At 45.1% G+C, this 17037-nt stretch overlaps 1 protein-coding gene across 1 annotated transcript; it reads right to left on the bottom strand.

Annotated features, from left to right (window-relative positions):
- Window positions 1-13594: 13594 nt before the first annotated feature.
- Window positions 13595-16772, bottom strand: LOC125531679 (tryptophan synthase alpha chain-like). The gene is made up of 8 exons (XM_048695998.1): window positions 16415-16772; window positions 15925-16071; window positions 15632-15806; window positions 15238-15314; window positions 14823-14900; window positions 14221-14298; window positions 14042-14101; window positions 13595-13921 (listed from the first exon to the last, which is right to left on the bottom strand). The coding sequence occupies exons 1-8, from the start codon at window positions 16661-16663 to the stop codon at window positions 13787-13789; spliced, it is 999 nt and encodes a 332-aa protein (XP_048551955.1). The 5' UTR covers window positions 16664-16772; the 3' UTR covers window positions 13595-13786.
- Window positions 16773-17037: the final 265 nt, after the last annotated feature.

The following is a 17037-nucleotide window of genomic DNA, read 5'->3' as shown; positions in this document are numbered from 1 at the left end:
AAGTGCTATTATTCATGGTTATTATTTTCCTGTTTTCTGCTGATTGAACACATCAATGATTTACATTACATTGTTGTAACTAGGCGAGGGTCAATCTGGATAGTCATGACGAGCAAAGCTTGCTTGTGCTTTTCAAGGAAGCATTGCAGCAGTATCGGTGTTACCTGAGGAAATCACACTTTGATGGCAAGTCTATAAACGAATTTCCGGTGAAGTCTCCTGTGCTAAATTTAGAAGACATTGAATGGAAAAACCTTGTTATGCACTGGTCTCGTTCCCAGGATGAGGTAGTGTCTATGAAATCACATGATAATTTGAACTTCTACTTTTCTGCATGTGCCTTACGGATCTTTTTTGTAGGAAATCTGCTCGAAGAAGAATTCCAGTTTGACAAGAACGACAGGATATCGCAAATATGCTGCCCGCTGCTTTGCTCTTGTTAGTACCTGTTGTCCTGTATCACTGTACTTGCATACATACCTGGTTCATTATGTGACAGCAGTATGCATGATAGCTTGCTTATCAATTGTTCGCTCCAAATTATCTGATCTGTATGAATGGTTACATTAGTGTAGAATATATCCAATGCCAATGTTTTTTTAGCTCTACATTGTTCTTGTAAGTACATGCTGTCCTTTATCAGTGTACTTATAATGACAGGTAGTTGTTCATGTACCATCATTCTGCAGCTTATTTTCCTTTGCCCTCCATTTTCTACACATCAGATCTATATTTACTCTTACCATAAGGTGGGTACTGAAGAAGTTTAGCTGTGCATTGCTCTTGGCTGTACCTTTTGCCTGTATCGCTGCACTTACATTTATAGTTACTTGGTTATGTAGCATCACTCTTCATCTTATCTTAAATATTCTCCATTTTTCGTATATTATCACATCTATATTTACTCTTAACAAAATGTAGAATAAAGGAAATGCTTTTGAAGAAGATTATGTGGTAAACTTCTTGAATTGCCCCCCCCCCCATTAGCATGGACAAGGCCTTTATAGAGCCTGTCTTCACCAATAATGTAAGTTTGTCCATCTCAAGCCTTCAAACTTTGTTGTATATATTTGGTTAGGCATGACTGCAACAGCTGTTTATTTTTGGTGTTTGCATCAAATTGCCTGTTTAAAGTTTATTATATGTAGTTCATAAACAAAATTTCGTCCTTTCTCAATTTAAGTTTTCAGTTGTACAACCAAGTTCCTTCTTCATACCATGTAAATTAAACTATACAGAGCAAGTGATCTTCTTTTGCACTGCATGTATGCTTCTGTTCTTCATCTGTAATCCAGTGGTGTGGTGAACCTACCCACTACAGCACAATGTCATATTCTGCAATGTCTTAACTATGAACAATGTCATATAATTCTACTATTATTTAAACCGTCTTTTTATTTGCCAATCTGAAATGGTATAAATTGACAGCACACTAACCATTGATACTTACGAGTTCTTGATCTGTAATCCAGTGGTGTCGTGAAGCTGCCAACTCCTTCACAATGTCATTTCCTGCCATGTCTTGACCTGAACAATACCATATTGTGTTAATGCAAATTTAAACTGTGTCACTTTATTCGTCAGTAAGAAATGTGATGAATTGTCAGCACTGATACTTTTATGTGCAAAACCTGTCATCTGTCTGCTTGTTTATCTTTCAGAGTGTGGAAGATATAAGTGTTGAACAAGCGCAGTCTCATCATCTTGCTCAGCTGCTTGCACTGCAGCTCCCCAGTAGGGCTAACCTTTCTTGAACTCTATTGAAGTGCTGTCGGTTTTGTATATTATTTTGTCGGCGTGTTTATTTGCACTGGTGGCGATCTTTTATGCCCAGTGTATGTAATCTGCTGTCTTCTTGTGCTTTATTATCATAGTGGCGAACTTCGATGCCCAGTGGATGTAATATGCCATAATTTCTTTATTGTATAGTATAGGTTTTTTCTTATTCACGATGCTGCAGTTATTTTACTTTATATATATATCCTGTCTTCGCAGTAAACCGTAAAATTACGGTACATAATCGGGCCGTCATGCAATCACGATGTAGGTTGGGCCTGAAACGTGCCGATCAGCTCACGGGCCGGCAGCAGCCCGAAATGAACCCCGGCCCATGATTGTGCGAATCAAATCATGGGCTTTTAACAGGCCGAAAAATTGTCTCGGTCCTTGTTTGGCCCAATCAGATATCGGCTGCGAGCAGGCCGGATGCAAACCGGGCCGTAGTTAGGCCCAACTATATGACGGGCTTTTAACAGGCTGAAATTAATATAGGGCCGAAATGGTAAACGGGCCCTTAACAGGCCAAAACTAATATCAGGCCGAATTACTAAGTGGGCCTTTAGCAAGTGGGCCCAAAAGCATAGTGTCCAATTGACGGGCTGAATCTGATATGGGCCATAATTGAGCCCAAAGCCTCTTAAAGGGCCAGACCTGATCTGGGCCGTAATTTGGCCCAGAACGTGGTAGGCCTTTAACGGGACGGATCTCATATGGGCCACTATTAGGCCCGAAGCGTGGCAGGCCATTAATGGACCAAATCAAATATGGGCCGGCATTTGGCCCAAAACATGGCAGGCAGTTAATGGGCCGGCCTACTAGGGTCCTCAAAATCTTGTGGGCCTATAGCTGGGCCGGCCCATTAATGTCCGCGAAATCTCGTGGGCCTTTAGTTGGGCCGGCTCATTATGATCCGCAAGAATCTTGTGGGCCTTTACCTGGGCCGGCCCATTACGGCACACAAAAATCTTGTGGGCCTTTACCTGGGCCGGCCCATTATGGCCCCAAAATCTTGTGGGCCTTTAGCTGGGCTAGCCCATTATGGTCCGCAAAATCTCGTGGGCCTTTAGCTGGGCCGGCCCATTATGGTCCGCAAAATCTTGTGGGCCTTTAGTTGGGCCGGCCCATTTAAACTTGTTGGGCCATGCCACGTGTCGATGTATCATAGGCGCCTATCTGACCCACTGACGAGCTGACACGTGTTTCGTCCGGCCACTAAGAATTTTACACGTGGAAATTTCCCATTGGTCGGGGCTATTAACGGGTTATCGGATCCAAAACCTGACCTGATAGCTTAATGACGTTCCATTACGGTGGATGCCACGTGTCGGTCACCCTTGACGAAAGCACTTCTATGACGCGCGATTTATCGTCATGCAAGTGGACACTTCCGTGATGATAATTTTGGTAATGTCATGGAACACTTCTACGACAGCACAGGTATGACTATCTTGATTCTATCATAAATTTTTCATGGATGTACATGCATGACAAAAAAAGCGACCTACTATGACAAACACGTATCATCATGGAAGTGTATTTTTTTGTAGTGAAGGGGTTGACTACGATGAGACATTCTCACCCGTAGCGAAGCTGAAGTCCGTCCGAATCATGTTAGCAATTGCCGCATTCTATGATTATGAGATATGGCAAATGGACGTCAAAACAGCATTCCTTAATGGTTTCCTTAAGGAAGAATTGTATATGATGCAGCCGGAAGGTTTTGTCGATCCTAAGAATGCTGACAAGGTGTGCAAGCTCCAACGCTCGATCTATGGGCTGGTGCAAGCATCTCGGAGTTGGAACATTAGCTTTGATGAGATGATCAAAGCGTTTGGGTTCACACAGACTTATGGAGAAGCCTGTGTTTACAAGAAAGTGAGTGGGAGCTCTGTGGCATTTCTCATATTATATGTGGATGACATACTTTTGATGGGAAATGATATAGAATTCTTGGAGAGCATAAAGGCCTATTTGAATAAGTTTTTTTCAATGAAGGACCTTGGAGAAGCTGCTTACATATTAGGCATCAAGATCTATAGAGATAGATCGATACGCCTCATAGGTCTTTCACAAAGCACATACCTTGATAAGATATTGAAGAAGTTCAATATGGATTAGTCCAAGAAGGGGTTCTTGCCTGTATTGCAAGGTGTGAGATTGAGCACAGCTCAATGCCCGACCATGGCAGAAGATATAGAAGAGATGAGTGCCATCCCCTATGCCTCAGCCATAGGATCTATTATGTATGCCATGCTGTGTACCAGACCTGATGTAAACCTTGCCGTGAGTTTGGTAGGTAGGTACCAAAGTAATCCCGGCAAGGAACACTGGACAGCGGTCAAGAATATCCTGAAGTACCTGAAAAGGACTAAGGATATGTTTCTCGTTTATGGAGGTGACGAAGAGCTCGTCGTAAAGGGTTACGTCGATGCTAGCTTCGATACAGATCTGGATGACTCCAAGTCACAAACTAGATACATGTATATTTTGAATGGTGGGGCGGTAAGCTGGTGCAGTTGCAAGCAAAGCGTCGTGGCGGTATCTACATGTGAAGAGGAGTACATGGCAGCCTCGGAGGCAGCGCATGAAGCAATTTGGATGAAGGAGTTCATTACCGACCTAGGAGTTATTCCCAATGCGTCGGGCCCGATGACTCTCTTCTGTGATAACACTGGAGCTATTGCCCTTGCCAAGGAGCCCAGGTTTCACAAGAAGACCAGACACATCAAGCGTCGCTTCAACTCCATTCGTGAAAATGTTCAAAAAGGAGACATAGATATTTGTAAAGTGCATAGAGATCTGAATGTCGCAGATTCGTTGACTAAACCTCTTCCACGGGCAAAACATGATCAACACCAGAACTCTATGGGTGTTCAATTCATCACAATGTAACTGGATTATTGACTCTAGTGCAAGTGGGAGACTGTTGGAAATATGCCCTAGAGGCAATAATAAAATGGTTATTATTATATTTCCTTGTTCGTGATAATCGTTTATTAGCCATGCTATAATTGTGTTATCCGAAAATCGTAATACATGTGTGAATACATAGACCACAACATGTCCCTAGTGAGCCTCTAGTTGACTAGCTCGTTGATCAACGGATAGTCATGGTTTCCTGACTATGGACATTGGATGTCATTGATAACGGGATCACATCATTAGGAGAATGATGTGATGGACAAGATCCAATCCTAAGCATAGCACAAGATCGTGTAGTTCGTCTGCTAGAGCTTTTCTAATGTCAAGTATCATTTCCTTGGACCATGAGATTGTGCAACTCCCGGATACCGTAGGAGTGCTTTGGGTGTACCAAACGTCACAACGTAACTGGGTGGCTATAAAGGTACACTACGGGTATCCCCAAAAGTATCTGTTGGGTTGGCACGAATCGAGACTGGGATTTGTCACTCTGTATGACGGAGAGGTATCTCTGGGCCCACTCGGTAGGACATCATCATAATGAGCTCAATGTGATCAAGGAGTTGTTCACGGGATGATGTGTTACGGGAACGAGTAAAGAGACTTGCCGGTAACGATATTGAACAAGGTATCGAGATACCGATGATAGAATCTCGGGCAAGTATCGTACCGATAGACGAAGGGAATTGTATACGGGATTGATTGAATCCTCGATGTCGTGGTTCATCCGATGAGATCATCGTGGAGCATGTGGGAGCCAACATGGATATCCAGATCCCACTATTGGTTATTGATCGGAGAGTTGTCTCGGTCATGTCTACATGTCTCCCGAACCCGTAGGGTCTACACACTTAAGGTTCGGTGACGGTAGAGTTGTAGAGATATTAGTATGCGGTTAACCGAAAGTTGTTCGGAGTCCCGGATGAGATCTCGGACGTCACTAGGAGTTCCGGAATGGTCCGAAGGTAAAAGATTTATATATAGGAAGTCCAGTTTCGGCCACCGGGAGAGTTTCGGGAGTCATCGGTATTGTACCGGGACCACCAGAAGGGTCCCCGGGGTCCACCGGGTGGGGCCACCTATCCCGGAGGGCCCCATGGGCTGAAGGGGCGTGGGAACCAGCCCCTGGTGGGCTGGTGCGCCCCCCTTGGGCCTCCCATGCGCCTAGGGTTGGAAACCCTAAGGGGTGGGGGCGCCTCCACTTGGCTTGGAGGCCAAGCCACCCCTAGGGCTGCCGCCCCCTCCCTAGATGGGATCTACAAGGGGCCGGCGCCCCTCCTAGGCCCCTATATATAGTGGAGGGGAGGGAGGGCAGCCGCACCTGAAGCCCTGGCGCCTCCCTCCCTCCCGTGACACCTCTTCCTCCCCGCTTGCGCTTGGCGAAGCCCTGCCGGGATCCTGCTACTTCCACCACCACGCCGTGGTGCTGCTGGATCTCCATCAACTTCTCCTTCCCCCTTGCTGGATCAAGAAGGAGGAGACGTCTCCACTCCGTACGTGTGTTGAACACGGAGGTGCCGTTCGTTCGGCACTAGGATCATCGGTGATTTGGATCACGACGAGTACGACTCCATCATCCCCGTTCTCTTGAACGCTTCCGCTCGCGATCTACAAGGGTATGTAGATGCACTCCTCTCTCTCTCTCTCTCTCTCTCTCTCTCTCGTTGCTAGATGACTCCATAGACTGATCTTGGTGATGCATAGAAAATTTTAAATTTCTGCTACGATCCCCAACACTATGTAGACATGACCGAGACACGTCTCCGTTCAATAACCAATAGCGGAACCTGGATTCTCATATTGGTTCCTACATATTCTACGAAGATCTTTATCGGTCAAACCGCATAACAACATACGTTGTTCCCTTTGTCATCGGTATGTTACTTGCCCGAGATTCGATCGTCGATATCTCAATACCTAGTTCAATCTCGTCATCGGCAAGTCTCTTTACTCGTTCCGTAATGCATCATCCCGTAACTAACTCATTAGTCACATTGCTTGCAAGGCTTATAGTGATGTGCATTACCGAGAGGGCCCAGTGATACCTCTCCGATACATGGAGTGACAAATCCTAATCTCGATCTATGCAAACCAACAAACACCTTCGAAGACACCTGTAGAGAATCTTTATAATCACCCAGTTATGTTGCGATGTTTGATAGCACACAAGGTGTTCCTCCGGTATTCGGGAGTTGCATAATCTCATAGTCATAGGAACATGTATAAGTTATGAAGAAAGCAATAGAACAAACTAAACGATCATTGTGCTAAGCTAACGGATGGGTCTTGTACATCACATCATTCTCCTAATGATGTGATCCCGTTCATCAAATGACAACACATGCCTATGGTCAGGAAACTTAACCATCTTCGATGAATGAGCTAGTCAAGTAGAGGCATACTAGGGACACTCAGTTTTGTCTATGTATTCACGCATGTACTAAGTTTCCAGTTAATACAATTCTAGCATGAATAATAAACATTTATCATGATATAAGGAAATATAAACAAAAACTTTATTATCGCCTCTAGGGCATATTTCCTTCAATCATTAGTCCGTGGAGATTGTCATCAATTACCAAAACCAAACACGGGGGCACCACATGTTCTTTCACTTGGGCCTCCCTCTCTCAGAGGTAGTTCAAACACGTCGATTTTCAATATCCTGAGGACAAAATTGCAACAAAGCAGGTTCATTGGGAGGGGAGATACATTGTTGCCTAGGGTGCAGGGTGCTGGTCATGTCGGTCCTCACTTCTCTGGTGGTGTACACCGCTACCGCCTTGCCATCCCACCCGGTTCCCTCGACAAGATCACCAAGGTGGAGCGAGCCTTCCTCTGGTGAGGCTCCAGCAAAACGACAGGGGCCAAGTGTAAAGTTAGCTGGGATAGTGTCTGTCGCCCCAAGGATCTTGGGGGCCTTGGGGTGCTAAACCTTGCTAAATTTAGCCAAGCTCTTTGTTTGTGATGGTTATGGTATGAATGAAAAGAGCCTGAGCAGATGTGGATAGGCTTGGGAAACCCATGCGATGAGGATGACAAGGAATTTTTCGACGCCTCTACTACTATTACCATTGGCAATGGGACTTGCGCCCCCTTCTGGGACTCCCCATGGCTCGATGGTTGCAAGCTTAAGGACATTGCACCATTGATTTTAGAGGCCTCCAAGAGGAAAGACTGGAAGGTAAAGGAGACCTTATATGTTGGTGTCTGGATCAACAAGATCACATGTTGACTGTCTCACCACTGACCATCTCCTCTAGTTCACCACACTTTAGATATCCCTTCGTGGGATTCGCCTCTTCGAGGATGTGGAGCACAATATCTTATGGAGATGAACAAACCCGATGGGACTTACTCCGCGCCATCTGCTTATATAGGGTGCATTTCTTGACTATCACTTGTACATATATGTGCAAGACCGTTTGGAAAGCTTGGGCGCCTTCGAGAGTAATTTTGCATGGCTTGCCACCCATGATTACATTTGGACCTGCGCCCGTTTGGCTAAGAGAGGATGGCCAAACTATGGTCGTTGCCTGCTTTGTAAAAGGGAGCAAGAATCCTCGTTGATCACCTTTTTCTTCAAGTGTCGTTATACGTTAAGGCTCTGGGCTTTGGTTAAAGATTGAATCCATCTTATCAACGTTGACACCTCCGCTAGGCAACATCTATGAGCATTGGTGGAATCATTGGTGGGCTCAGGTTGGGATGGTTTCCGCCCAAATAATCCATGAGCAGGTAATGCCTTCTCTCACCATCCTTGTTAGTAAGAAGATTTGGGATGAATGGGACACATGTGTATGCTGGAACCATGACACTCCTCCGTTTATATCCTCCTACAAGCCATCAAGAAAGAGGCAAGGCTTTGGGCCATTGCGGGCGCGAAACATTTGAGTGCAATCTTTCCGGGAGAGCAGTGATCTTATAATTCTGTTTGTTCAATTTCCTTTGTTCCTGCAACTCTTGTCAAACTCTTTCTTATTTAATGAATGAGACAACTTTTTGCCTCCGTTAAATAAAAACTAAAAGAGGGAACGTGTCTAGTCACATCTTTACGTTGTAGCCCTTCTTTGACTGGCATGATTCTCTTCTGAAAACTAAATGTCGGAATGTGTTAGAAATGTGCGTTGAATACGTATGGTTTTGTTCTAAAACTAAATGTCGGGATATGTTGAAGAAAAGTCTAATAATGTTCTGCATAAGCTAGTTAGGATAGGCAGTTTCCATGACTCTGTGGTTGGATAATCTTCCCGAGTCTATTTTACACTTAATTTTGGACGATGTAAACCTTGTTTAAATTAATGATAATGAAGCTACCCATGATAATTTCAACATTGGTACATGAAACGACAATATGTGAAGAACGGTAGGCTACGTTAAATTAAACGTTGATGCGAGTTTTGATGTGGACACGCTTCAGGGGACGGTTGGAGTAGTCATCCAAGACCATCATGGAAAGTTCATTGCAATTGCCAGTGAAAATATTGATCTTTGCTTTGACTCGTTCATAGCGGCGGCAGTTGCAGTGGGGTTTGGAATGAACCTTGCACATACAGTTGGATGCAGAGGTTGTTGCCGCCCTAATCGATGGTTACTCTTCTTCGGTAGCTTCTGGTATGTTTGATGACTACTATTTTACGTTGCTTCACTTTACTCATGTCATCTATGATAATTGTAGTAGAGAAAGAAAAATCAAGTAGCTCATTAACTTGCTAGGATAGCTAGATTTTCTCCTCCAAATCTATCGATGGACACCGCTCTGGATGCGGTTACGATCCTTATGAACGAATACAAAAGGAGATGATTGTCAAAAATAAGTATCGAGGTAAAATATTTGTAACATAATCTTCGTGACGACCCCACTTTTTTTTAGAATATGTGGCCCGCATTTTTTTTTTGAGCATCAGTACAGACACAAGCGCTCATATACACGCGCCTATGAACGCACACACGCACACCCTACCCCTATCCAGGAATAATGCGAGCACCAGGATTTGAACCCTGGTGGGTTGGGGATACCACTGTCCACCTAACCAACTCAACCACAGGTTGATTCGCGGCCCGCATTTTCTTTTGAATTATTTGGATCTCATGCCACATATGTCACGTGGTATGTGGCCTGCATTTTGGCTGATGTAACTAAGAGCAAAGGAAAAAATATTTTGGAGCCAAAATATTTTGGGTCGAGAGGCCTCTACCATTGTGTTATTTGTACCCACATGGGCCTCAGCGGGACGGGGTGCGTCGGTAGGCTAGGCCTCTACATCGTGTTATTTATACCTTTAGGGTTTTCGGCAGCTCGCCTCCACAATCTCGTACGCGCCGCCGCCGTCGTTCTGAGGTTTGTCGCCCTCCTCTCTCCTTTTTCTAACCTTCGTCTTGAGGAGCACATCTCATAAAAACCCTACGTACCCTTCGCAGCGGCAGCCCGGCCGGCGTAAAGGATGGAGAAGATGAAGGAGGAGGAGGAGCAGCAGCATCCGGCGGCGGCGGAGATCGTATCGCGGGCAGGTTCGCAGGTACAGCAGCAGGCCGGGTACAGGACGGGGAAGGTGGAGGATGAGCAGCCGGAGAGACTTTGGATGGACCTTCTGCCTAAGATCCACCGGGAGATCCTGTCGCGGGTGCCATACCGGTCGCTGTGCCGCTTCAGATGCGTGTCGAAGGCGTGGCTGTCACTCTGCTCCGACCCGGCCGTCCGCAGGAGGTCGTCGCAGACGCTCTCCGGCTTCTTCTGCTACTCCCAACTCGACGTCGGCGGCGGCCAGAGCCGCGAAGGCCTCAGCTTCCTCAACCTCTCCGGGTGGGGCCGGCCGCTGGTCGACGACCCCTCCCTCCGATTCGTGCGCGGCTACCACGACGTCAAGCCCATGCACTGCTGCGGCGGCATCCTCATCTGCCACTGCTTGAAGGCGGCCATGAGCAAGGAGGCGGACTACGTCGTGTGCAACCCCGCAACGGAGGAGATCTGGGCCGTGCTGCCCGTGCCCCCCAAGAGGTTGATGACGTTCAACACCGCCCGCCTGTGCTTCGACCCGGCCATCCCCCATTGCTTCAAGGTGTTCATGTTCATGCAAAGATTCGACGAGATCCAGAGGGTGGAGGTCTGCTCTTCGGAGACCGGGCAGTGGACCTCCATGCGGAGCGAGTGGAGCTATGATACCCTCTTCATCGGGGATGATTCACAATGTGTATTCTTCAATGACACCCTGCATCTGGTTGCCGACGATTGTATGATCGGGTTTATGATCCAGGAGGGGAAACTGATACGCAACATGGTTACAGTGGACACGGAGGGGAAAACCTGGAGGAGCATCAGAATGCCGGATGACTTCCATAATGGTTCCATCGGGCAGTCACAGGGGCGCATATACGCCACATGCTTAGAAAACGGAGATGATTGTTGTCTATCGGTCTGGGTTCTAGAGGATTACGCTAGCGGAGTGTGGACCCTGAAGTGTACCGCCAACATTCCCGAACTGCTAGGAAGGCCTCACCGCAGGCGAAGCGAACTCTACACGTTGGTCGCGATCCATCCAGAGTGCAGTTTGATCTATCTAGCAGGCGGGGCGAGGCTGGAAAACACACTTATGTCGTACGATATGGATAGCGGTGAGTTGCATGTTATTTGCGCTCTTGGAAACCGCCAGCCGCGAAGATTTCAGCCCTACATTCCCTGTTTTGCAGAGAAGCCACACATTGCTCAGTAAAGTTTGGAGCTGCTTCATGTTTGCTGAGTCGGCGTGGCTCCGGTGCCTTCATGAGAATCAGATGCCGGGTATGGTCTAGATTTCTTTGGTTTAGGGTGATGGATTGGATAAATCCTCTTTCTATCCATTTGTTTAGTGCAAGTACCTTCATTCCGCAACTTGTTATCCACCACAGTTAAATATTGATGTTATCCTCTTCTAATGCGTTTGAAAGGAGTGTTCTCTCATATATATGGTATTTGAATGGGTTTCTCCTTTCAGTGTAATTTAATATTTTGGAATCTTGCATCAACTGGGAGATCCCTTGGGCGAAATCTGCTTGTATATGGTGTCAAACAACACCAATACGTCCTAGACTGAGAACAGAGTTATACTCCCTTCGTCCGAAAAAGTTTGTCCCAAGCTTGTCTTTCAAATGGATGTATCTAGCACTAACTTGGTGCTAGATACATCCATTTGTTAGTGCTAGATACATCTGTATCTAGCACTAACTTGGTGCTAGATACATCCATTTGTTAGTGCTAGATACATCCATTTGAGGGACAAGTTTTTCGGACGGAGGGAGTATTTTATTTTCCTTTTAAGGGAAGAGAATAACACAACTGCACAACTCATTCAGTGACACCACTGATTTGTAGTGAAGATTGTTTGTGTGATGCCATGCTGGTTCAGTGTGCATCAGCATCACTCTTAACACCCCACAGTGTGTTGTTTATCCTTTGTTCCGAGTAAACTGTCCATGACATCATCTTACTGTCAATCCAGGTTGTTGCCCAACTGAATCAATTTCTGAAGCATCCTAATATTTTCATATCCATAATTTAACTTGTGGAATTTTCTCACACACTATGTGTGTAGCAATCTATATTGTGCATCGAGTTCTTATATACACAAGCTGTCATTCTTTGGAGATTGCTATTTGATGGGTTTTAGCGACTTCGTTTAGACTGGTAAAGTTAAGCAGAAACGAATCAAAACCAAGTCAAATCTGGGTATGAAACTAGTTCTTACTTTGTTTTCGACTTGGAATTTCCCACACTATTTAAGTTGTATCAAGAGACTTTAAAAATTAAGACTTGGAAAATAGTCTCTCTCTCTCTGTCTACTTTGTTTTCGACTTGGAATTTCCCAGTCTCTCTCTCTCCCTCTCCCTCTCCCTCTCTCTCTCTCTGTGAAAGTTTCGAATTATGAAAGCAGGCATCAGAAGTTCTGAAAGCCCGCGGTCCAAGTTTTGAGCTTCCAAAAAGAACAAATAATTTATCTAAAATGGGAACTTTCTAATTTAGGACGATCGGAATTGACCGTGCAGGTCAAGGAAACCCTCATGAACATAGGATAGACAAAATGGCTACGCTTACCACATGGCAGGTGCGGTCAGCCCTTTATGTTGAAGAGTGTTTGAATCTTGAGAGAAGAAGAAGAAGAAAAGGAGAAGAAAGAAACGAAAAATGGCTACGCTTGACTTCAGACCTTCACCCTGTTTCATAATCTAGAGCTTCTTCAGATTCATCTCAATTTTGGGGACACGACATCGTAGTATTAATTATCCATGTACCACAGCAAAACATTAGGTAACATGCTCATGTAGTATCTACAAAGCTATGTGGTCTTCATCTGAGTCGTTTGATGCGAACCCAAGAAAATAACAGTCTGGCATTTCCCAGTAAATTGATTTTCATTGGTTGTTTGATTTTTACAGGAGTGTAAGCCCAAGTGATTTCCTCACAAAAAAAAGCCCAAGTGATTTTACTAACTTGATGACGAATCTTCCTGGCTATTTAACCAAAGAAGTAAATTGGCATCCAATTGTATTTTATAGTAAAAAAGAAAAGGGATAGGTATATCAAACCAGAAAGATCTATCATCCAGGAAGTGACTTGAACATGACAGTTCTTGCTTGACCTAGTAAGTGTTTATACTTCAACGAAATTTAGTGTTTGGGCTTTTATAGCAAAACAAAGAAATGGCAGGAATATTAAACCGGAATGTAATAGTATGATGCAAGCATGGCGTGCCTAGTCATTCCTCCATTTATTCACGCTATACTTGTAGTACATTTTAGCACTGTCATATTGAAGCCACTTGTAAAATGATAAACAGTGAGGAATGCTGTTTAGAGAAATAAGAACCCAGGAAATCATTGAAATGGCAATGGCACTGGGACAGAAAGATGCTTTCTTTTGTATCATTTGTAACACTAGCCTCAATTAATTTATTCACCCGAGCATTCAACACATGGGTACAATTATTCTATCACACAACAGGATCCTTCGAAATCTAAAGCCAGGAATGTAATGCTACACTGTAAAACAGAACTAAAAAAAAATATATGGTATTCATGCGATTTCCCCCACAAAGATAAAAAAATGCATGTTTCATGGAAATGCGGCCTTTAGGCTCTTGGCTAATTCTTCTAGCTTCTTCAATCCTTCTTCAGGAGAACCAGATTCACCCAACTGTCTCACCATTGCGCTACCAACGATCACACCATCTGCACCCCAGCCCGCGATCTGCAATTTTTGTAGACAATAGTGAAGTAACAAACTTGTCAAAGATTGCGCAAACGAAGGAAGGAGGATAAAACAAGATATTTTATCGAGCATGAGAGTTGCTGGATATATATGATTTACCTGCTTCACCTGCTCTGGAGTTGACACTCCAAAACCGACAGCAACAGCTTTATCTGTGACCTATAATAAATAAGCAGACCATGTTCTATAAGCAACGTTGAACAAGATGTGCATTGCACAATAAGGTAGGAGACCAAAACTAGTTCACTGAGTAACAATAAAGAAAAGACTTAGCAAACCTGCTTGATTTCCTTAAGAAGAGCTTCCACCTTGAAACTTACGTTTGCACGTGTGCCAGTAACTCCAGTAGTGCTTACCTGAATAGCAAATATTACTGCAACTTAGCGAGTAGTGTATCATGTAACTGGTTATGCTCAAACAGGTTCGGTAGAACCACAAATGCTCAACCTCAACATGTCAACTGAATTCCATTTGTCTATGATTCACAAAGCCAATTGGAGAAATTACAGAGCATAACCAAGGCGTCTCAGTCTTTGTAAACAGTGGTGTACATTTCATTATATTTTTCAGTTGAGCAATTAGCACAGCTAGCACCAGGATACATGTCAGCACAAAAGCATGTCAACCCAGCCTCTGTTGAAGAGAAAAAGCATGACAGGGCAGAGACATGTGCCTTTCTTAAGTTTATGAAGTCAACTTCAGGTGATAAATTCCCTCAACAAAATTTAAAATGACAAACTACTGTACTGTACTCTTGTTAAGTTCTGAAATACACTACGTTGGCCATTATGAGAACTTTCTGATGAGCGATAAGGACAATGTGCTATATGAGAAGCAGAGTTTAAGGGAGCAAAAATAATTTGGAGCTCTGGACACTTACAAGATAAACAAATCCTTCTGAAGCCTTTGTAATTCTCTCCATTCTTTCTGTTGGTGTAGTTGGTGTTGTTAGTAACACCTGCAGGCATTCATTCAGATGAAATAACTTATAAGACATAACAAAACTGATGTAAACAGCTGCACAAACAAAAGAGGCATCTTCAGTATTCCAGACTAATCAGCACCTGATGCTGGGTATTATTTAGTTTAAAATTACAGCAAAGCAATGAGCTAATAAGCATAACTCATCATTTTGCATCAGAGCTTAAATAAGAAATTTTAAACGGGGTCTTTCTTCAAAGATAGAGATTTAATGAGAATATTCAACCCTAATTGGCTTGGACACAAAAAATGGAAAAAGGAAACAGTTATAAAGGTAGGATACACGATAGATGATAATGCCAAAGGGAGCCTACCAGCTCTAGGTTGTTCTTGGCAGCCTCGCTTCTCAAAATATCTGTCTCTTCCAGAGGAACATCAGGTACCACAAGACCTGCAGCATGGTAATAAATATGTAACTTGGTTGTTACAATGAGAACATAACTTTACAACAGCAAGAAAGTGCCACATTGCTAATATCATTGTACGTCGTGTAAAATATAGTTGTGTGTATCTGTGTATGCTGTTATGCAACTTTTTAATCCTCAATCGCCTACCTGAAACCTTATGCACTAGTGAAACTAAGATATGCAGGAGAAACAATGCCATGTTTCAGAATTCAGATAATTAACAAGGTGACCATATGAGTAGAAATGGCATTTCAATGTAGAAGAACATCACTGAACCTATGGAAAACTATAAGGGCATTACCATGTACACCGGCTTCTTTTACAACAGACATGAAGTTGGCGACACCGCGCTTCAGAATCGGGTTGTAATATGTGAAAAGTGCGAGAGGGCAGGACAGCTCAGGCACCACCTCTTTCACCATGGAGATAACATCCTCAAATGTGGTGCCCTTTGTCAGCGCGCGTGTAGCAGAAGCCTGAAATGATGTGATCAAAAATTAATGTTAAAACACATAAGCTGAAGAACATGAACACTACATACAGAATACAATAGCACAATCCTACAGGACGTGTATATTTAACATTGTAGAGTACCTGAATAACAGGGCCATCAGCCAACGGATCAGAGTACGGCACGCCCAATTCGATCACATCAGAACCACACGCATCGAGAACCTTTAGCGCCTTCGCCGTGGTCGCCAAGTCGGGGTCGCCGGCGACGATGAACGGGATGAACGCGATCTGAAAGTTGCAAACACCATCAGAACACAAAAATGATGGCAACTGTACCTAGTTATGGTGGAAACAGATGGAATCGCAGAGCAGGTAACATATAAATATCACATCTGAGGGATTTATTTAGTACTAGTGTATATATTAATCTTTTAGCACAGACGAACACATGGATAGATAACTACAAGTTACAAGTTGCAGAGTAAAGTAAACATGGCCACTAGTAAGACAATACTAATACAGTAGTAAAATAGAATTATCTTTTTACTGTCACCATGAGGATGGCCGTCTGCGGCCTAATCGACGGAATCAAAACACGCGCAGTCGTCGGGGCGGTAAGAATTATCTTTACCTTGCCCTGCTCCTTGAGGTTGGTGAACGTGCCGGAGATGGTGCGCTTGTCCCCGGCCACGGCGGGGGCGGCGGCGGTGGCGGACGCCCTGATGGCGGCAACGGGGTGCGCGGCCCCGCGGAGCGAGACCCTCCTCGCCGCGGCGGCGCGGCCCCTCGGCGCCGCGGAGGCGGCCGAGGAGGGGGACGACGCCGCCGAGGAGGCAGCGGCGAGGGCGGGGGAGGCGGAGGCCTTGAGTGCGAACGCCATGGGTGCGAGGGAGGAAGGGGTCGACGGCGGCGGCGGTGGTGTGCGCGCGGGGTGTTGGACGGCGGGCGGGTTGGACTGGCTGGCTGGGACAGGCGGCGATGTGGCCGTATTAATAAGTTGTCAGTGTGGGTTGGTGATAGGGCGTGCCGAGTTGGTGAGGCGAGGCGAGGCGGATGCGTCGACCCGGCGCCGGCGGGTGGGTCCGGGACGTCAGTGAGCCGTTTTTGACCGGCTCGTGTGGTGTGGATGGCGTTTTACGTTGGTGATGGGCGCCGGTTCTCCGCCGCCGCTGCCGAGGAAACATCCTCGGAAGAAGCCGTCGCCTCTCCTCTCGGATCCGTGTCATGTCATGTGATGGACCCGGCAACACATTT

The sequence above is a fragment of the Triticum urartu genome, chromosome 1 (assembly GCF_003073215.2).
Source record: "Triticum urartu cultivar G1812 chromosome 1, Tu2.1, whole genome shotgun sequence".
NCBI lineage: Eukaryota > Viridiplantae > Streptophyta > Magnoliopsida > Poales > Poaceae > Triticum > Triticum urartu.
Note: the sequence above shows the minus strand (reverse complement) of the source record. Positions and strands in the feature narration are given on the sequence as shown.